This window comes from Mastomys coucha, unplaced genomic scaffold (genome assembly GCF_008632895.1).
Source record: "Mastomys coucha isolate ucsf_1 unplaced genomic scaffold, UCSF_Mcou_1 pScaffold22, whole genome shotgun sequence".
In the NCBI taxonomy this organism is placed as follows: Eukaryota; Metazoa; Chordata; class Mammalia; order Rodentia; family Muridae; genus Mastomys; species Mastomys coucha.
In genome coordinates this window covers 216,719,949-216,742,881 of record NW_022196905.1, presented here as the reverse complement: position 1 = coordinate 216,742,881, position 22,933 = coordinate 216,719,949, and the positions used below count along the sequence as shown (strand labels likewise).

The following is a 22,933-nucleotide window of genomic DNA, read 5'->3' as shown; positions in this document are numbered from 1 at the left end:
AATATCAATTCAGGATTTTGCTCTGACAGTAGAATTTGGGACTTGGCTTTTGTTTGTTTTCTAATAACATAGCATATTTTTTTTATATAATAGCCAATTTTTCATGTTTAAATCATATTTTGAAAGTCCATTAAAAGACTTCATTTCATGTCAGTTCTGCAGTTTAGAATGCTTCCCACACTATCAAAGACCCCCTGGATTGTACCCTTGGGTTTTGTGTCCACATTATATCCTATCTTATGGTCTGAAGCCACTGAGGTCACCATGAAGGCTAGGACTTGGGCAGCCTCTCTGCTCTGTATGCTTGTCTTCATGACCGCAATAGAGAGCAGATGGGCAGGAAGAATTGCCTACTGACTGTAAAGGCTCCAAGTGAAAGACCGTGTATAGCATCAGTCTTTCTTGTCTTTCTTTATGTATCCTCTTGTCTTTTTAGTCAGAATGATACAGGTACAATTTGAAATGGCAAATTCTAGAATTTTTTCCTCTTTTTGAATGAAAATAATGCTTAATACAGACTTAAAAATGTTAAATGGCAAAGTCCATATAATTTTATCAGAAATTTTCTTAATACTTAATTTTCTTAAATACTTTAGAGTATTAAGTACATAATACTTTAAACATAAAGCACCAACTTTATTTTAAAAAGTGTTAAAATAGGGCAAAAGAATGCCTTAAAATTGTTTTGTAAAACACAGGAAATTAACTTTTGAAATCACAATCATGGATTGCATATTATTTTCCCCTTCTTATTATTTTCCCCTGCATATTATTTTCTTCTGAAAAAGTGTCTCACAATATAGCTGAGGCTAACCCCAAACCAGAGTAAGCTCTCTCCTTGTCCCAAGTACTGGGGTTTCAGCCTTAACAACACCCTAGAAATTACAGGCTTTCTGTGTCTTTTTAAATACTACCATTTTGTAATCTAAGCCAACAAGATCTTATGACAAAATTTTCACAACTCGTTATGTAGATGCTAAAACAAACTATATCTGCATGGTTTTCATGTGACAGTGCATTGAAAACTCGCCAATATTCAAACCACACAGAAACAAATGTGTTCTCAATGACAGGACAGGTTTACAGCTGTGGGAAGCTTCTGGAGATGTTTGGTAGAACATTGTCTTCCCAGGCTTGCAGTGACATTGGCAGAATGTCTTTGTAGCTGGTCATTTAGTCCGTAAAGCTGCTCAGTGGAACAGATTGGACTGTGCAATTTGTCTTAATGTATCAAATTCATAGGGTAACATTTTGGAATCTTCCCTGGACTGCATCCCCACATCCCAGTGCCTACCTTTCCTCTCCGCAGCCTCGGCCCTGGTCAAGTGGTGATAGAAATTGTCCAACTTGTCTGGCTGGTCCTCCAGAGGCCTCTGCTGCCAGAAGAGGGACCGTGCCTGCGCAGCTTTCCGCAGCTCTTCCCACTGTTCTATCAGCTTGAAGAGCTCGGTGAAGGACTTGTGGAAGCCATCTCGCAGCATGTCCACACAGATGCTCTTCTTGTATGAGTTCCTGTGGCTGGGAACATGAGCAGAACACCAGCCATTATAGACCAGAGAGGGGCTCCCATTCTCCAAAATACGAGAAGTCAAGGTAAGCTTTCTTACTCATCTTCCTCAGTGTGAGCATGAGAACTATCAAGAGATCTTTGTGGCAAATCAAGGAACTTACATTTAAGAAAGATGCCAGGAGCTTACCTACCATAGGTATGTTAATGTACCGCACCACTGAAAAGAACAAATATGTTACTTAACTATTCAAAAGTTTTTTTTTTCACACACAGAGACACATACACATATCTCCACGCCCATCCCACCACCTACACCCACCCCTGCTCAAACCAACCAACCTATTAGCAGACCAAACAGACCTGTCAGCCAAGTAACAAGGCCAACAGAAAAAACAAACTTGTTACTAAATATTAAAAATCCCTTAATTTCTCTATTATGTAGTTCTACAATCTGTTATTGGAATTTGGTCATCTTCAGTCAATCATGCTTCTGCATTTAATGTTTTAAACAATTAGTGAAATACCATAGTAGATATATACATAACTATTTACAAGTAGGATCAAATGAATGGCTTGATAATTATCAAGTAAGTAGATAAACAAATAGGAATTCACTTCCTAGTGAATTTGGAAATTTAAAAGAAAGCTGAGACAGGAGGATTGTTCATTTGAGTTCAGCCAGGGCTACATAGTATGAGCCTGTCTCAAAAAGAGAAAACCAAAATAAAACCCCCTAACACATACTTTATTGTTCACCAGTAGGGATAAAGCAACAGTTGACTCTCTGATGTATTTATCCCACAAATCTCTACTGGCTTTCTCATGATGAAATACCTAATTTTCCCATTTTCTTATGTGTGTTGTATGCATATGTGTTGTGTATTGTTTGCACATGTGTGCGGGTACAAATGCATGCATGTGTGTGCCTGCAGGTGGAGGCCAGTGGTTGACGCAAGGGACATCCATGATCCCCTTTGAGCCTTACTTTCCGGGGCAGGGTCTCTAAGTCCCACCCAGATCTTACAGATACAGCTAGTTTTACTAGCCAGTTTGCTCTGGAGGCTCTGTCTCCATTCTCCGAGTTAAAGGCAGTTAACTCCCTGGCATATATGTGAGTTCTAGGGATCTGAACTCCAGTTCTTATGTTTGCATGGCAAGTGATTTAACTTTTGAGCCCCAAAACTCAGCCATCTCTGCAGCTCCTCTTCCTCCCGAGATGTATTGCTCTAGGCCAAGTAGATTCAGTGCCCTCGTGAAATCTGTATGCCTGCTCAAGGGGAGACACAGACAACAACTAAACAGACACATAATAAACAACGATTGAAAAGGTTTATTTAAGAATTACATGTGCTGCCAGGCATGGTGGCACTGGGTCTTTAATCCCAGTACTCAAGAGGCAGAGACAAGCCGATCTCTGTGAGTTTGAGGCCAGCCTGATCTATATGCTGAGTTTTAGGCCAGCCAGAGTTTTGTAGAAAGATCCTGTCTGAAAACAAGCAAACAAAAAAACAAAAAAGGAAAGAAACAAAAGGAAAAAGAAATACACATACTTATGGAGAACAACTAGGGGGCAGTCACTGTTTAACCAAAAGAACAATTAGGTACTGAATGATAGTTTCATGTAAATTACGTTATGTTCTTTCTTTAAAAGAAGACAGTTCAGTGTTTAGCTCAATTGACTTGATGGGGCACTGACTACTGGCAATACAGGCTTGAAGGTCAGTGGCATCTGTCTCATCACTCAGAACCAGGGGTTCTGATGGGGAGCCCAACATGCCCTGACATCCCTACCCGAACATCTCTGAGTTCCATTCCTTTCCCTGTGTAAAAGCCTATATTAGCATCAGTCCTGACCACACTGCAGAACCCATGAAATGCAGTGTGTGAAACGCTCAGGGAAATACAAACCCTGTGGTGGTTGGTTCTCACGTTCGAGCTATGCAAACCTCACTGGTGGAGGTTTGAAAACAAAATCCAGCACAACTGTGCAGGCCCTGCTTAGGTATGGAGGGAAGCTAAGTGTGGTGAGACTCTGAGGTTGCTAAGGCCGAGAGTGACAGAGCTAGCTGCGGAGGAGGCTGGATCGGGGCTACATTAACAGGATGCACCTGTGGATAGGCATTATTACTGTGGTGCTGGGGGTGGAACATGGAGTCCTTGCGCATGCTAGGCATGTATTCCTCTTCTAGCTCCACCCCATCCACATGGCTGCATTTGAGAAGTGTCTGGAAGGATCATCCTACATGAACTTGAACTTCAGCCTTCTCCCACCTGACAACCAGATTGTTACAGAGACAGCTGACCGAGAGTCAAGAAACTCTCTTCCTATACCAAAAAATCAAGAGCCATCATGTGATTCTAGGAGAGTAAAAGAGAAGACTAATGCATCCTAATGCATTCCGTCCTCTGATCTAGTGAGAAGGGCACAGAGTGGAAGGGTCAGGAGTGAGTCAGTGAATGGGCCACATCCCCTTTCTCTCCCCCACTCCCTCTCTCAAATACTAGGCAAGCTGGAAATGGAACTCAGTTTTCTGTAACGCCCAGAAAACTGGGGTGTGGGGGCCACTGTATCCATCTTTTGTGGGATGCATGAAGGTATGAGGACCACGACCATCTATCTCCTTGCCCATATCCCTGAGCACAGGGCGTATGGAAACATCCAACTGTCAGGTTCTAAGCAGAAGACAGCTGGTCCTTTAATTTCTCAAGGACCTAGGACAATACGAGAGGAACACTGTGACATCCTAGGGACTCTGTGTGCCGTACTGAAGGTTTTGAACAGAAACCACCAGCAGCAAGGTTTGTATGCTAAGAGGCTGTGTATAGTTGCTCATGAGGACAGACACGAGACAAGCTACACTGGAGACATCTGGCAGCTCAGGCTAGCTCCTCTGCAGAGCTGATGGCGAAGCTCAGCCAGGTGCATTAGAGATGGCCACCTCTGCAGGACGGAATAGCTGAGGAATGCATTCAGTAAGTGAGTTTGCCTTCCAGTATCTTAGAAAATCAGAGCTTCTGGATAGTTGCTGACAGCCATAGCAGAAGGTCTGGCAGAGTGGCCTGGCGGGGCCAAGGCTGATATCTCTGGGGTTATCATCTTCGTTGTGCCTTGCTGATCACTACCAAGCTGCTACAAATTGATTTTACTTTTAAGATGTTGGTGGCATGGCTTCCCTTATCTGTGGGGAAAGCAAAACCATTCCTGTAAATAGCAGCTCCCCATTTATGCCCCACTGGTCAGGACTGTGTCAAATGCCACCCTGCTAGGCTGCAAGGAGTCTGTAAACCAATACTGCCTTTGGTTGTCATCAAAGATACTCAAGAAAGGAATATACTATGTCAGATAGATGGATACTAAAAGATAAATTTCCGTTAGAGCTGAACTTTCATATATGTTTTCATTTGCAGGACCCAGTAATTCTACTTCCTTTTGGCTCCCACGGTGCATGCAATGTTGTTTAGTTTTGTTTTGTTTTTCCGTTATGGAAGAGAGTGATGGGAAGTGGTTTTTGAGTAATCTGAGAAAGATCGCCACACTGGTCTGGCTTTATCGGAGTGACAAAATTAGATTTTAACACTAGGGAGGATTAAGGCTGAGGGCCAGGAATTAAAATGAGGTTGTAAGAAGTAGACTTAGAGTCTGTGACTCTGAGCTTCACACCTGATCCAATGGAAGAGGACAAGCCTGGAAGCTTTGAGGAGAGCTCTGGTGGCCACGCATGAGAAAGGCTGTGGATCTGGAGCCAGGGCAGAGGAGGTGGAAGAAGCTGTTGGCTCCAAAATGTATTTAGGTGATGGCATGTGGTGATGGCATGTCTTGGTTGTTACCAATGTGAAGAAGCAATGACTGTTGTTACCAATGTGAAGAAGCAGATTGACAATGGGTCATAGTCTAAAGAGGGGAACAAATAGGTGAACAGACTTTGAAAATGACTAACTGGAGTTTGGGGAATCGGAGGGTCCAGGTGATTGGCAGCCCAGAAGGCAGGATTAGAGAGGCCTCAGAGGCAGGAGGCTGGAACTCTAACCTTTCTTGAGATAAGAGATGACACCTTTGTGGGTTGGTGGCTCTCATCCTGTAAGTGAGAAGACCTCCTGGATCAATCATAAAGAAAAGTGAAATGCTGGCTTTAAACACTAGGCTGGGCATTGGGAGAGCCTAGGCTGGGCATTGGGAGAGCCTAGGCTGGGCATGGGGTGAGCCGCTCCTGTGAGGTCAGGTGAGAGACAAATAGACAGGCATCCTGGGTCACCTTTGTCATCCTTGAGAGATAGAAGAGGGTCATTTGCTGGAGGTGGCCTACCCAGCATCGAGTTCCCCCTCTACACCTGGCAGCATTCTAGAGTATGTGGAAATAACTGACCCCACTGGGGATAAGATTTCTATGGGTCAAGAATTTTAGCAATTTAATCAGGGCCTTTTTATCAAAAGAATGAGTACCGAGGTAAAGTGTTGCCCACAGACGCTGTCTGGGGAACAGGATGCAGGCAGAGCTACAGCTCAGGCAATGAGGCAGGCTTCTGAGCCCACTGTTGGCTGTTCTTGCCATTCACCGTCTGTTAAGGGTCCTGTGACTTGGCCTTTCCTAATTTCCACCTAATTAGTTACCAAACATCCTTCCAATAAGGCCATTTCCACTTAATTTAGTCAAGATCAGGTGCTGCTCCCTGTGGCCCCAAATCCTCTAAGCACCGCAGAAGGCTGGACTGAGATTTTTCTCTGAGATAGCTTTCAGCTTCCACACATCCCTAAGATACACTTGACCTCCATTTCAAAAATATCTAGTGAACGTTTAAGTGGCCATTCTTCACAAAGATGCTCTAACAGGCAATATTTCAGTATGTATATATAACTATGCTGACGTTTCAACTTGGCACATATGTAAACATACGTATCATAAAATAAGCCTTGTTATTAATACGCAGGATGAAGAAGAATCAGTGATGCCGACTCACTTGATAGATTCCTATTCAGACCTTCGTAGTTGATGTAAATTATTTACCTGCCCCAAATCTTTATTTATTAACATGCCTTGGTTATTTGGAAGTAAAAGTGTATGTCAGTTCTTGCTAGTATATCTGAACTCTTCACATTTCTGTTTCTTAATAGACAACTGTGGCCAAAGTTCACTTGCTTTGAGGAAATGTTTGTTTATTTTAAATATAAAGACAATAGAATTTTGTCATCATTTTAATCATTTTTCCTCGGGACCTGATTGTTTTACCTCTCAAATTTAGTGACAGGCCAAAATGTTTATGAATATTGGTCTAAACTAAAATATGTTGCTTTTAGGCACCAGAAGAAAAAATTATACAAAGGGGAAATGAGAATTCTGGGAACCCCCTGAAGGGGTTTCATATTATAGAATTTGAAGACAGTGCTTACAGAGAACAAGGGGTATGCGAATAAACATGAGGCCATTCCTGACCACACCAACCACCTATAAAATGCCATGAAGTGATCACCAGAGACACACGAGGCTTCCGTGCCGTGTCAGCTACATCAATCCAACATAAGCTAGGAGGCCATCTGAGAGGAGGGAACCTCAGCTGAGAAAATATGTCTGTGAGACTGGCCTGAAGGCAAGCTTGTAGGGTATTTCCTTAATTAGTGATTGATGTGGGAGAGTCTAGCCCATTGTGGGTGATCTCAAGCTAAGCAAGCCATGGAGAGCTGTACAGTTAGCAGCACCCCTCTGTTGTCCATGGCCTCTGCATCAGCTCCGCCCTCAGATCTCCCAACTCCCTTTTGGGCTCCTTCCCTCAGGAAGGGGAAGCCAAGTGGACCCTTTTTACTCAAGTTGCTTTTGGTCATGCGGTTTCCTCACAGCAATAGAAATCCTAACTCATATACCAGGATGGGATCTGCAGCTGGGGAATGGATTTTAAAACTAGATGTAATCTAGTTCTAGTAGACATGAAGGCACCACTTAATGGTGATCTGGTTAACTATTTGAATTTGCATCAAAAGTCCTCTAAAATATCTATGCTGCCCAAAGCCCTAGAAGCTTACAAGGGGCAGAGCTCAGATTCATACACAGCTCTCTCTGCCCCTGATTCATAAATTTCCACTCCCCCATATTCCTGACAGTTACATAGACAACTTTACCCTTCTTCATCTTCTCAATAGTGTTCTGCTTGTTTGCATTGTTTACTTAAAATTTTGATATATTCTGACAACTATGATGAATGCCCTGTTTGGATCACGTTGTCTTTATCTGAGCTAATTTGTGCTCAAACTGGGCCAGGAAAAGTGACCAGAGTCATTCTGAGACCTTCCCAGAAGATCCTTCTTCTTAAAATGAGGGGCTGGCAGGTGATGGCATCCATGACAAATGGATTAGGCAGCTGAGTCTCCTTCGAGGGTATAAAGGAAGCATACTGGCCAACACTTAAGAAGAAGTAAAGCCAACCCTTCTACAAACAGAATCAGTAAAGGGAGGAAGCAGACAGGCACAGTCTGCTTATCCTCATTGCACGTGAACTTTTTAAAAAGATGGACTTTTAAAACCTGAGTATTGGAGATGGAGAGATGGCTCAGCGGTTAAGAGCACTGACTGTTCTCCCAGACGTCCTGAGTTCAATTCCCAACAACCACATGGTGGCTTACAACCATCTGTAACGGGGTCTGGTGCCCTCTTCCGGTGTGTCTGAAAAGAGCCATGGTGGTGTGTGCACCGTGGCTATTCACCCTCCATTTCCTCAGAATTTAAGCTTGGTCACTTTCGAGTAGAGAAGCAGGCCCCGCCCACAGCGGGCAGTGCCACCCACAGATGACATGCGCTCTCCACCACCCCACCAAAACCATGACATGAATTGGCACCATGGGAGGAAAAGAGAGCCAGAACTTCCCAGGCCCTGCTTTTTTTCTTAAAAATACTTTAAAAGGAAAATTTGTTTGTATTTTTTTATTTGCATTTTACATTTTTGTATATATTGTTAGGGGTCAGCCATTTTTAATGATAACTGGTGACCAAAGCAGCCTTCAGAGGGTTTTCTGTCCTACTTCATTCAGCCTTCCCTTGTGGTGTGACCATGCTCATTATAATCTCAAAGGAGAAAAAAAAACTTGTTAAAACAACAACAACAACAACAACAACAAAAACCAATCTTATTCCGAGCCTTCCGGTATCTTTTTTTGTGGATGTACCTAGCTGTACTATAATAGTTGGTTTGTATGAGATGTTAAGAAGGCCAAAGGTTTCCTTCCCTTTTTTTTTTTTGTTTATGAAGTTGCTGTTTGTTTGCTTGTTTATTTATTTATGTATGTATGCATTTATTTATGTATTTATTGGCCTGTTTGATGCATGTTTGAAACAATGTCCAACAATAAACCAGAATTATATTTTGCTGAGTTGTTCTAACAACAACAACAACAGCAAAAAACAAATCCTGAGTATTATCACCTCTCTGAATACGTGGGGATACATTGATTGTATTCTTTGTGGGCTAAACTGGAATCACACTATCAGAGTGAACCATTCAGAGATTTGAAGCACAGTTCAATAAGGAAAAAACATACTTTAAAACAAGATCATAAAAATTTTATTTAATTCGACAAAGATAAACTTGAAAGATCTGTAAGAGCTCATCAAAAGTCAGGCTAATACTTTTATTCCACTAAGTTAATATTTATAAGCCACTAGTGGGATATCTGTCGGGTTTAGCTGTCTCACACTCATATTGGAGGGATAAATGTTATTGGAACTACCTGCGGGATAATTACACTGACTTAATGAATACTGAAACAGCTTCAGTTAATATAATTTCCACGAAATAAAGTGAACTGCTATTCTTACCTCTGCTTTTTTCAGTGTAGGTAGATATTACACACGATCAAAATGAAACCAAAAGTTATTCCCATGCACACAAATCCTGACACCGATTGTATAAGTGCCTGGGTCTGTTTCAATACCTTTTACTTTTGCAGTTTTTTTCTCTAAAAGCTAAACAACAACAACAACCACAACAAACATTGGGAAGCATTTCTCTATAAATACATAAAGCTAGAAGAAAGACAAAATAAAAAAAACCTTCACAGCACTTAGAATGACTTTGCTTTTAAAATAGATGGAATTTCAGTGAACAATGACAGCATTTATTATCTAAAATGTCTGCTTTAAACTACCCACAGTGATGACTGACTGAGAATCATCCTATACAGTACAGACTGGAAAAGAATAAATGGATGGGGGGGGGTTGCACTTTTAAGGGATTTTATTTATTTTCTACGTACTTCCAAATATAGTCAGATACAAAGTTTTAACATTAAACAAAAACAAACAAACAAACAAGCCAACAAGCAAACTGCCCAAACATCCCCTCCTTTAAAAAGCACAAGGGTTTCCAATGAGTTGACTGGTCTCTGGGGGCATCTACTGGAAATTTAGCAAACTGCAGTCACATCATGTAAATCTGATAACTGATTCTTCATCTTAATACAGATATTATTTTAATTGATATGTAAACAAGGTGGCACCCAAATAATATACACGTAAAGTTCTGTGTGGCATCCCAGCTGACCCATCTGAGACAAGCAAAGGAGGAAGCTTTCTGGGAGACACCCCAGTGTTTCAGAGGCATACTGACTAAGTGTCACACATTAGGCCAACGTTTTCAAATAATTTAGATCTCACTTGTGGGGGAATTGGGGCGCTATTTCGGTAGTAAGCACACATACCGAGCAAGGTAAATGCAAACGCTTTGCAACTATGAAGTTTTCTTGGAAACCCACGTTGTGTTATCTGTATGGCCGCTAGTTTCAAATTAACAGTGCAGTTTATTTTCTATGTGGTTAAGTTTAGCTCTTCCATGCTAATATCTTGAAAAGCAGAATCTTGGTGTACTTAAATTTAAAACTCTCTTTAATTATGACTAGTCATTATAATTTGAATTATTCATTAGGATTAACATGACTGATTCTTCTAGACATTTCAAAACATGAAGAATAATGCATGTGTTTTTAAATATACATTTCAATAAAAAACTTTTCATATTATTTTATTTATGACTAATCATGTGGTAAGAATTTTAATGGCATAATTATAATCACAATCTCTATTCTTTATGAAGTTTATGGGTATACATTTAATTTTAGATGTTTAAGTACTGTGCTATATCTTATATCATTACATATTTTACATGTTATCATAATTTTGGGTAAAATTCTCTTTACAATGATTAAAATGATTAGCATTTGGCATGTATTAATTTATGTGTTTTCTGAAAAGCCTTTTTAGAATCATCTTCTAAATAAGTGGGGTATTATCCATTATGTAAGCTTTTAAAAAATGAAAATAAAAATATTGCGATTAGAAGATAGATATGTATAATAGAATATATTGTTTCAGTTTAGATTTAGAGTCAATTAAGTATATAGGTTAACCTGCTAATTTAAAAATAAATAAAATCTATCATATTGACAGGGAATAGAATTGGTATGTAATTCTCTAAACAGTTATAAGTTTACTGATTTGAATCTTTGGAAAAACTGTTATGCATGCAAGTTTTGATCTATATTTTTGGAAAATACAAATTCATATCTATTAATAAAGTAGAAAGCATAAAGCTTCAATATTTTCACAACAAGGTACAAAATAGAAAATATTATTTGAAAAAAATCCACTCAATCCAAGCACATCTTTTTTTTCTTTTTAAATTTTTTTTAAGGAAAAGAAGTAAGAAGGTGAGACTATTACTAACATAGTTCTTTTGATGGATAATACAACATTTAAAGACATAGTTAACAAAAAAAATCCTCCCAACAAGAATTTATTTCTCGATGGGTAACTTCATTTTAGAATACATAAAATATTTCTGTAACATGAAGCAAATGTTAAGTCACACATTCCATAAGTAGAACCAACGCTTGGCATTCAGTGCAGTGACTCTGGTGAGATGAGGAATTGTTTATCAGCCCAGCAATGTCTTGCTAGCCATGATTACTGGCCATCACAGGAGGATGGATTTGATTCATCAGGCGGCACAGGACCGCAGTCCTTTGGATGGCTTCAAAATCGTTCTCTTAATAATATAAGGGCATTTTAAAACGTATTGATCAGGCTAAAAATGATTTACTCAAATGATTTCCATACACTCAAATCTTTGAATCACAGTGGTCACCCTTAGTTGAGCACGAATCAACAATGCACCCAGCAATGGCACAGAGGACTAGTTATCCACAAAAGCTGTCACACAGAATTTTAGCAGCAGACATCTTTTTTTGCTGAAAAATAAAATCTTAAAACTTAGCCACAGTTTTACAATGTTTTTTTTTGGGGGGGGGTAGTTTCATATAAAAGACTGGAAGAAAGCCTTTATATAAGTCTTCAGGTTTGTTTGCCATTTAACTAACAACTTGTAAATCTTTCTGAGGGTCAGGGTCAAACTCCTTTACAGAAGAGCAGCATCTATGGAAGACCAGGCAAAGTGAGCTGTGCACAGAGTGCCGTTTTAAAAGAGTGTTTCCAGGGCATGAGTTTGAAGCTGGAATGAACATCTTTGGGTAAAAGGAGCAGACCCAGAGACTCATAGTGTTTTGGTTTGGTTTGTTTGTTTTGTTTGTTGTGGTTCAAATGACACTGTGATTTTCAACCTTTGGATAGCTGACAAAGAAGTACAGTGTTTAAAGTGACTTTTAGTGATAAAAAGGAACTCTGAGTAGGTAATATAATTTTATTATATAGTGTCCTGATAAATATTGAGTATGAAGTAAAAATTAAGTTCATATATCATGATTACAAATACACAAAAGTATTAACGTTGCTACAAGCGACTGAATGCTTTTGTGTAAATTAACAGGATAATTTGTGTTAGCATAAAACTCCACAGAATATTGTATCTACTATTTTTTAAATGTAATTTGTTGTGTCCTGTACAATTTTTGAAACCATAAGATTTGAGATTGTTTTTCTCACATAAGTCCCTCCCAGAAGAAAAACTCACTTTCTTTACTTCAGCTTTCATCTCTATAAATAAAACAATTGGCTTTCCATGTAAGGTGAGTGAAATAGGAAACAGTGAAAAGAGAAAGCCAGAGAGCTAATCTTAGGGAGGAAACTATGCCTCACAACAAAGGCACAGCCTCGCTGCCACCGGTTCCTGGGTCCTGCCTGGCTGTTTTCAGGGAGCGCGCCTCACACTTGGCCCGAGCTAGAGTTTCTGAGTTTTGCAAGTAAAATTCCATTTCTTGCACTCTTGCTGGGAGTCGTGAGAGTCTGTGGCTTGCACCTTCCCATTAAAAATGTATTGTATTTTTTGAAATTATTCACCCCGCCTTTTATCCAGATCGTGCCTTTGAAAGGAGGAAGCGGATGATGAATGGAATAATTCATGACTTCCCATTAAATATGAAACTTTCTTTTGCAGAGTTTAGAAAATGAAGTTCTACATAATGTACAGAAGTTGATTAGAACTTTTTCTACATTTTTTTTGAAACCTTTCACATAAAACAACTACATGAAGCGGTTTCTCTGTGAAAGGAAAAGCAATTGATTCTTTACACCTATAGTTTCGAGCTTTCTGTTCTGGTGTTTCTCTCTGTAAACACACACACACTCACTCCCACACGCACTCGTGGTCATGCACACACTCATACACACACTTCTTCAGACTACTTAAAGGCATTAAAAGGACGACAGGAAACGTGTACATGGAGGCTCTGCGGTTGACAAGTACTTAAGAGAAATGTGACACCTTTAAAACACAAAAGGAAAAAGTACATCATTTAAAAAATGACAGCAAAACATTATTCATGCTCTTTAGTATGAAAATATATAGAAAAACTTGCATTTTGATTTTTCATATTGTGACATTTCTTCTAGTTATGTGATGCCATTTGTCGTGAAAACTGAACAAGACCTCATCTCTTCAGAACCTCCTCATTCCCTCAGCCGTCTCTCTGTCCCCTCTTCAGGGGACTCTGCTAACAGTACCTTTGTCTTTCTTTCTTTTCCTTTTGAAAAATTAAGTTCATTATGAGGTTAGGTTCCTTTTAGCACTGTTGTTTTGCATTTCTTGAATGAAAAAAAACTTATGGTAAATTGAGTAAAGAGATATCTTATGTTTGAATGTTCAAGGGCAGCAACAAACTCATTCTTGCAGTTCTAAGGTGACTACCTCACCAATGGCATGGCTTTCATTAGCATCCTTTAACTTTCTCCCATATGAAAGGTAAGTTCACGGTGTGTTTTCCCTTGTCAAACTTAAGGACAGAGTTATGACGCACGTGCAGAAAACCTTCCTATTTTATGCTTGTTGATTACCATTACAAAGAGACGAGTATCGCAGAGATAGAGAAATGAATGCTCCTCGCAGGACCCGTGCACGAGGGATCAAACTTCCAGAGAGTGGTGAAAACCGCAAGAATGAAAACCACAGACAACGATCATTCTGACGCTCTGCCAGACACCATCTGGGGAGATAACTTGCCCTAGATATCATATTGACCTTATTGCAGCTATCATGAATACTAGAAAATTACTATTTAAAATCAAGTTTTGTATTAACAAGAGTCTTGTAAAACACAGAGGAGGGATTTTTGAGAATACAAAACAATGCTGAATTCAAACTTTAAGAAACATACATAAAATAGAGACTAGGCAGGGAGCCCGTCGGCTCTTTCTAGTTCCTGCACAACATTGAAAATGCTAACAGGAGGCAAGCATGCAGCCTTCGCAGCATGATCAACAGCACACAGAACAGAATTCAAGCAGAAAAACAATGAGAAGAGCGGAAGGCTCAGAGGTTTGTAAATGGATGGATCACTGAGAAATACGGCAGGCAGAAAAAAAAAATGCACCAGATGCCACAGCTTCAAAATATAGAAAATCAACAGGACAATGAAGACAAAGTGATCAAAATGAATTTTCTCTCAGAAACTTACAGATACAGTTAAAGAAAAATGACATGACTAACACATACCCGGCTGAAGGGAATGGTAGACTCAAGCAAGCTGGTGACTGGATCCCAATAGCTATGTCTGCCAACTGTTCAGCAAATTAATGTAGAACATGGATTAATTTCTAAAACATACAAGACAGTTTTTATAAAAATTGACTACATACTAGCTACAGAAATTTCATGAGCTGCTATGGTGCACGGTGCATCATCTGGGCGAAGGTGCCCTCCTCAAAGTCTCATTCCCACGGAAGGAAAGCAGCAGAAAGCAAACCCGCAAAAACCATTCGCCTGCAAACGCATAAATAAATCTCTAATTTATTCATTGCTTCAAAGTGAAACCTTTTATGGACACTTGACATATTTGGGGTTTTAAAGATGCCCAAACATCACATCCCTGAGAAGCAAGCATCCTCAGGTGAGGAGGAAGCTTTCCACAGGAGTGTTGTGAAAACAGGGAGTAGCCACTCTGAGTGAGGAAGGAGCTTTCAACTCGGGGTGACAGAAAAAAATTCTAACGAAACAGACACAATGAAATTAGCCCAAAGACAGAGCAAAAGAGAATACATCAAGAGTAAGCTGAAAGATAATAAAATAGAAGGGGGGTGTCTCACAAAACAACCAGCTGCTTATATAAAAGACAGAGAATGGGGCCGGAGCACAAAAGCGGATGCAGCTGTGCACACCAGCCACATAGCCCTAATTGCAGCAACAGCCACCGTCTTTCATGTACAGATGCTGATCGCAGCGCTTGGCATATAATTATCTGATTTAAACCTCTCAATGTTTTCTATAAAATTGTTGGGCAGAAAAAGAAAGATTACAGGTTAACACTATGATTTAGATGAAAATGCACACACACACACACACACACACACACACACACACACATACACGCACAGAGAGAGAGAGGAGAGAACAAATCAAAGCCACACCATGTAAGAAGGTTTTACCCAGAATTGAAGGAGATAGTCCAGAGTTAGAAAATCTAGTAACTTTATTCATCTCAGCAGAACTTATGATCACCTCAGAAAAAATTAGAAATTTATTTTAAAATGTTAAAGATCTGTAATATCTAAGAAAAGCAGAAACTCAGGAAACTTTTTGTTGGCAATGTGTATCTATTAAAAACTCATGGACAATATGTATCTATTTAAAAAACCCTACACGCTTTGTAGTACACTGGAGAACCCTCAAAGTCAGGTATGTGGAGAAATGTTGTTGTCATTACACCCACTTAACTCTGCTGAAAGGCATACTTTCGGTTAATGTGGGGGCTCAAGACTTCAATGATATCATCTCTTGGAGAATAACATTTAAATTTGATGCAATCCTTACTGAAGACCCTATGATAATTTTAAAATCTATACTAAATAGCAATGTGCAAGAAAAGCATTTGGAACAAAGAGGGGTACCGTCTGCAGCTTATCCATGAAGAGGGCTGTGGCGCCAACTCCAGGGCAGAAAAAGAAAGATTACAGGTTAACACTATGATTTAGATGAAAAATGTACACACACACCCAGCAGAACACCCGTGCATGTGAGTGTGGGCCATCAGAAAGCACACGCGAGAATATAACATTTAATGGAAGAGGTACTGCAGTTTGGGGAAAGACAGGAACAATTGATTTATTTGCAGATCTTGAAGACTATTTCTTAACATTGGTATCTTGAACACACATGTAAGATATGTTGCATACACTGTAGTGCCCCCTGCACTTAATAGTGTACTTCAGACACTTAAATCGGTTTCTAATCACCTTCCTGTCATGGTGAGTTTATAGTAATGTCACCACAAAATCTTCCAATGCTTAACCTATCACTTGGTAGAGTGACTTTGTGGACACAGTTTGGACTTCTGCATTAGTAATTGTTTATTGGCTTGAATAGTCACTTTTTTCTTAAATTCTGTATCCTCCTATTCCACTTGTGTGGTCATGTATGAGAGAAGTGTTGGGAGGATCCAGAGAGGCTACATGTGTGCACATGTGTGCACACGTGTGCACACATGTGCATATGTGTGCATATATGTATGTGTTTGGATGTGCATGCATGCACATGGGCACATATATATGTTTGTATGTGCATGTATGTGCACATGCATGTGTATGTGTGAGTGTATGTGTGTGTGTATATATATTTGTGTATGTATGTATATAGGTACATGTGTGTATGTGAGTGGGTATGCGTGTGAGTGTGTGCACATATATATGTTTGTGCATGTGAATGTGTGTGTGCATGTGAGTGTGTGTTTGAGTGTGTGTGTGTGTGTGTGTGTGTGTGTGTATGTGTGTGTAGGTTGTCAGCTTTTGCTTCGGCTGTAAGTGACTTTTGATTGATGGTTTCTCTGACTGTCCCATCCTGCAGATTCTTGTTCTTTTTGACTTATTGTAATATTTCCTGTAATTGTAATATTTCTTTCTCTGTGCTAATTTGGAATATAATTTTGTTATTTTTTTAGTTTTATAAAAAGGAAGCTCAGAGCATCAGTTTGTCACAGAGCAAAACAAAAATCTAGAGGCAAATCAGAAGACACTTGCAGTGAACAAAAGAAAGACCAAAGCCAAGCATTTCAAAGTGTACATGATACAGCTGAGGTGATGCTTAAAGGGAAACGCACAGTACTGCAATGCTCATATGTCAGAAGTATAAATACCTACAGAAGAGTGGCCTAGGGAGGGAGGCAGGGAAAAAGAGCGGAAGGGACGGGAGCAGGGCAAGTGGACAGGTAGGTAGGTGGGGGCGGGGGAGTCTAATACCATCCTGGGAATTCTGGAGGAGTCTAGAGTCTGGCTCTAATCAAGTCATCACCTTCTCTCCAGCTTAGTCCCCTTTCTTCTTGATGAACCATTTTTCATACCTCAACACTTCTGCTTCTTTATAACAACTCCTTGGTCTCATTGCTAAGTGTCTCCCTGTACATGTATATACAGTACATATAAATACGTAAGACAAAAGTGTTCCACCCATCTTTTGATAACTATTAACATCATCCTATAAGCACTCTGGGCCCAGCCTCCACCTGTTTTTCCAGATGAAGAGGTTGAGTTATGGAAGGTGAAAAGTGAGCCATCCAAAGCCATCCAGTTGTTTGTGAACATAGAGCTGGAAATCAAGTAGAGAGGGTCTCGCTTTGAAACCTGTGCTCTGCTCCACGAAGCCTGGCAACCTCCACTGTCAAGCCTCACTGAGAACAATGTTCTCTTTTCCATTCTATTTTATGATCCCCTCTTTCTATTTTTAAAATGCTGGCTGTGATCCCCAAACTAATGGGTCATAACCACTACTCTCTAATGGGTCACAATCTAAAGTTTATTAAATATTAATGCTTGGGGAAATGAAGCTTATGTTTATGACAGTCCACAGTTACTTAGAGAGAAGCAACAGGGGATTGCAATTCTACTGTGTGGGTGAGAGTGGAGCAAAGGAGACCTCACTCAGAGAGAAACAGGTAAACCAAGGCGGAGGAGGGAAAAAAAGGCTTATCTGGTACCTGAGGCATGAGAGGGGATGGAAGGTGCCAGGCTAGGAAGGTGATGGGCAAGTCACTCACTGATTCACCCCCACCTGTGAGCTGTAGTCCTCATCAAATGCCAAAGATGCACAAATAAGCAAGACATCCCTCTCCAGCCCGCCAGAGCAGGACGCAGGGAGCATAATGTGGTACAGGAGAGGCCTAGGTAGCAGCAGTGCACTGTGGGAGGGGATTACCTGATAAACCTGAGCCACTTAAGAACCAAGAGGGACCAGGATGCAGGCTAGGCAAGAGCCTCAGTGCCCTTAGGATGGGGGATGAGAAAGATGGTTACTTAGTAAAGACCCTGGAAACTCCGGAGTCAGGGAGGCATTGGCAAACAAAGGTGGGCGGCACAGCTGGAATGTTAAGACCCAAGGTCAGTTCATGTACCATTCCTGGGCAGCCTTGGTCAAGTAACTTAATACCTCTGTACTTTCATTCATGGTTATAAATGGAACTGACAGATTTTTTTTTTTCAGGATTAAAAGAATTGATACAGATGACACATATGAAAATATCTGGAACATTTTAAGTGGTCATTATATTTCTTATTTTAAAAAAAGATTCAGAGTGGAAATGAGGCAATTTCACTGGAAAGGGTAGGCATATGCTTAGGCAAACCCACCCTGAGTTAAGGGGATATTTACTGAGTTCCTATATGCTGCATATTGTTGGAGGAACTGGGGACTCGGCTGGGAATAAGACATTGCCCCAGCTGCTCAGGTTGGTCAGAGGAGTCATCATTCAATCCTTCCTTTATCCATCCCTACATCCATTCTGTCACCATCTCCAATCATCCCAGCCCCTTAAATTTAATCATTTAAATTTAGAATTTAATGTTCCAAATCAGACCACTTTTTATAATTTCCTGTATAATTCTTTGTCTAATTACCCACACCGGTGAGTTCACTCTCAGCTCTTACCCAGGACTGCTCCAGTGTAGGACACACACAGTGCAGAGCAGCCATGAGCTCAAACTAAAATGAAGCCACTACATGTCATTTCCTTGTACATAAATATTCCAAAAATGTTTCCAACATATTTAGAATAAGGGTTAGGCCCCTCAGAAATTATGCTGACCAAGTCACATCTGCTCCCGCAAAAACAGTACAAATGGAATGAGAAAACACACACACACACACACACATACACACACACAAAAGAAACTGGGAAAGATTCTTTCTCATTGATCACCTAAGAATTTTGGAAGATACTATAGTGATTAATTAGTTAATTAATTAATGACTAAATGCATATATAATTAATTCATTTTAATTAATTCAAGGACATTTTATTAGGTTTAATTAATTTAAGGGCCAAGGGCATCAACATTGGTGAATTTTCAAACAATAAAAGTCTTCTATACCAAAAGCTAAAGTGAAGCAAATCCTAAAAAATGAAAAGCATTATTGCAGGTTTCCTAAACGGTATGACTCCTCTGTCTCAGGACCAGGGAAGGTGAGCAGAGCAAAGCCCTGTCACTAAGTCTTTACTCCATGATGATGCAATGCAAGCATACTGGAAATGGCATCTCTAGTGCCCTGTCATTTCTCACCCTGCCAGTGAATTCCTAGATGCCTTGGCCTTGCAGTGCTGGCTACTCCTTCTTGGGTAGGCTCTGTGAACTGACACTTCAGTATCTAGCTTCTTTATTGGTTTTGATAATCTAAATAGGAAGATCAGGTTTCTGTGGAAAATAACATAGTCAAGCGTATTCAATTAAAGCTCTCCTAATTTCGTGTCATTTCTAACTTGACTGTTTGGTCCCGCAGAGGGTTTGCACTCTTCCCTCTTCCTGTCAGGAACATGCACATGGGGTTTCGCGAGTGCTTTTAAAGCCATGTGACCTATATGTAGATGTTGGCTAGCCTAACGCTGACACCTGTGTTAGCTGACTGTTGAGTTTTGCCTGGGTGTGTGGATCATGAAGAAGAAAGGGATGTGATTTGCTATTTCTGAGTTTTCTGAGTGTATTTAATTTTAAGATACTCTGAAGAAGATGGTCAAAATGTATGATTTTTGCCTAGAGGTATATAGAAAATTAATGCTATTGGTTACAGCATAACTCTGGGGATACATACTTACACACATATCAACACAAAGTATACACACATTTACAAACATGTAAATACCTGTGTGTGGGTTTTGATGATTAACCTCAAGATCATAAGAAATCGGGGGTGTTTCTAAATAATCTAATTAAAAACTGGAAAAAAGTTGCCTTAACTTTTCTTTTCTTTATCATTTCTCATAGTTAAACATAAACTATTCTTGCTTCAAAAAAAGAGAATAATGTGCTTTTCATTCTACAGGTGGAGAATCCCACCACTGCACTGACTGGGAAAGACCTTGCTCTAGCACTTCTGTGGAGACTCTGAGTATGCCAGAGTATCCTCAGGAGCCCACAGTTCTGGATGCTTTAAGCACCGAGAAGTTCCGTGGTTAGTACGATGCCACACCCGCTTTCCAATATAAAACACAGCAGATGTGTGGGCCAGAAGAGTGGTAGTGCTACAATATCAATATTTTAGGGATTTGTTTTTAACCATAATGGAAATCTAAAAGGTTCCGAATAGTTTCAAGTCTTCCCTATTCTAATGCTGACAGAATACAATATCAAAGACGAACCTTACTTAACATGATAACACCATCATATAACCATTCACCCGGCAACTTTAGAAGTTTTAATTTGCCAACTCCCTTAGAGAGTTTATTATTTTACAGTGGTGAACAGCATTTTAAAGAGAAACAAGATGATTTCCCACTGGCAGACAACAATGAGCAGAGCAGAGGATGAACACACCTAGAGGAATTTAAATTCCCACAGCATGCTCTGAACTATTAGATCCAGAGTAAACATCTGCTCTCTACACCTGTCTAGAGTGCATGCATGGCCACTGTGCAAAACCCAAGCACTGGATTGGTTACCTGATTGGTGGGCGGCTGGTAAATGTGAAAGGCACATGAGAAGACTCTGAGATTACAGAAGAAACCCTACTCTTCAGTGCAATGGTCATTTATTTTAATCCAATAGGAGTTACACAACTCAGAATGAAGACGAAAGGGACTGTAAAAAAAAAAAAAATTTTTTTTTTACGCTGTTCCCTCATTGAACCTGGACTTTATCAGTTATCCGGACTGGCTGGCCAGTGAGCTCTGGGGACTCTCCTGTTTCTGCCCTCGCTGGGACTGCAGCTGTTTGGTGACACAGCCGACTTTTACCTGGTCTCCAGGTTTCAGAATTCAGCTCCTCCTGCTTATGCACCAAAGCACTTTACCAACTGAGCCGTCTTCATCGCCCTGGTTCCTGGTTTTGTTACAGCCTAAAGCTGCTGGATGTGGTAGCTGGCAATCCTCACAAACTGAGGCTGGAAGGAGGACACCCACAAACTGAGGCTGGAAGGAGGACACCCACAAGGAAAGTAGCGTCTAGGAGAAGTGCCCAGGGCTGAGCCTACCTTCTTAGCTCATACACTGGGGCTTGGGATTTAAAACAGAAACTACTACGGAGCAGATTAACATTATCTGTCCCCAAATGATTTTGCTCATTTGTATCTCCACATACATTGCTACAAAAACTGCTCTCAGAAAATTTTATTTGATCCTATAAATGATACTTTTATTACTTAGCTTCTTGAAGCAATTAAGATATGATAATAAGTGATATTTTAAGTGCTTTTAAAAACAATAATGCATTCTGATAATAAACAGAATTAAAAAGCCAAAATGTATCAAGAGCTGTGATTCAACAATTTTCAGCAGTAAAAACAATGTCAGTAAGCTTATCATGTAGGCCTAGGCCATAAAGTTGAATCACTGTCAAATGCAAATGTAGTGTATCTTATTTTGATAATGTAATATTTAAGATATAGCAAAAAGACACATTTAAAAATGAATGAGGTAGGGACTGGGACAACAGCTTAGCAATAAGAGTACTTGCTGCTCTTGCAGAGAACCCATGTTTAGCTCTCAGCACCCACAATGGCCTCGCAACCGCCTGTAACTCCAGGTTCACGGCATTCAAAGGCACAATGCCCTCTTTTGGTTTCCACAGGATGAGCAAATGCATGCTCATCCATAATTCATACACAGAGATATGCACATTAAAAACAAGAAGCTGGGTATGGTGGTGTGTGCCTTGAGAAACAGAGGCAGGTCAGTCAAGGGTTCAAAGTCACCCTCATCTTCAGAGGTGAGTTCAAGGCCAGCCTAGACTATAAAAGGTTCTTTCCCAGGAACTAGGTATTAAGGCCCTATTTCTGAAGACATCACATACCTTGCTTGTAAGGTATAAAAATACAGAGGGAACTGATCTGGAACCTTCCTCCCTGCCTTCATAACGCTGGGAGGTGCTACACAGGCTGGCGGGGCGAAGGCCATCAATGGTCTTACTCCCCTGGCAGCCCTGTGGTTTACAGCACCAACCTGTCAAGCAAAATGAGTGTGACAGCATCATCCAGTCTCTGACTGTTGCATGATCTGCCCTACAAGCAGGAATGTATTGCTGGCACTGCAAACTTAGCTAAAAACCCATGGCTCAGGTTGTCTTCGGCCTAAGGGGAAAATTTAATACTGTTGATTAGAAATAGTTGTTTATCCCTATAGACAAGTGCTACTTTAATGAGAAAAACTCTGATATATTGCAGTGAGTTTTAGTGGATGCAAAGGCAAATAGCTGCTCAAGGTGCTGTGGATAAGTAATAGTTAAGTGTTCAACCCTAAAGACATTTATATGCTCTCTAGCTAATGCATGATGCTAAATGGCAGAAGATGGGATGGAAAGAATACAAGAGCCAGAGAAGAAAAAAGGGGGGGGGGGAGGAGGAGGAGGAAGAAGAAGAGGAGAAGGAGGAGGAGGAGGAGGAGGAGCAAGAGGTGGTGGTGGAAGAGGAGGAGGAGAAAGAGGAGAGGAGGAGGAGGAGCAAGAGGTGGTGGAGAAGGAGGTAGTGGTGGAAGAGGAGGAGGAGGAGGAGGAGAAAGAGGTGGTGGTGGAGGAGGAGGAAGAGGTG

At 40.4% G+C, this 22,933-nt stretch overlaps 1 protein-coding gene across 1 annotated transcript in view; it reads right to left on the bottom strand.

The window, feature by feature from the left end:
• The window catches only part of Ttc29 (tetratricopeptide repeat domain 29), a 189,873-nt gene that overhangs the window by 153,804 nt on the left and 13,136 nt on the right, over positions 1-22,933 (bottom strand). The window contains exon 4 of the mRNA XM_031340377.1: positions 1,295-1,518. Within this exon, the coding sequence (XP_031196237.1) occupies positions 1,295-1,518 (224 nt within the window). The remainder of the gene's footprint in view (positions 1-1,294; positions 1,519-22,933) is intronic.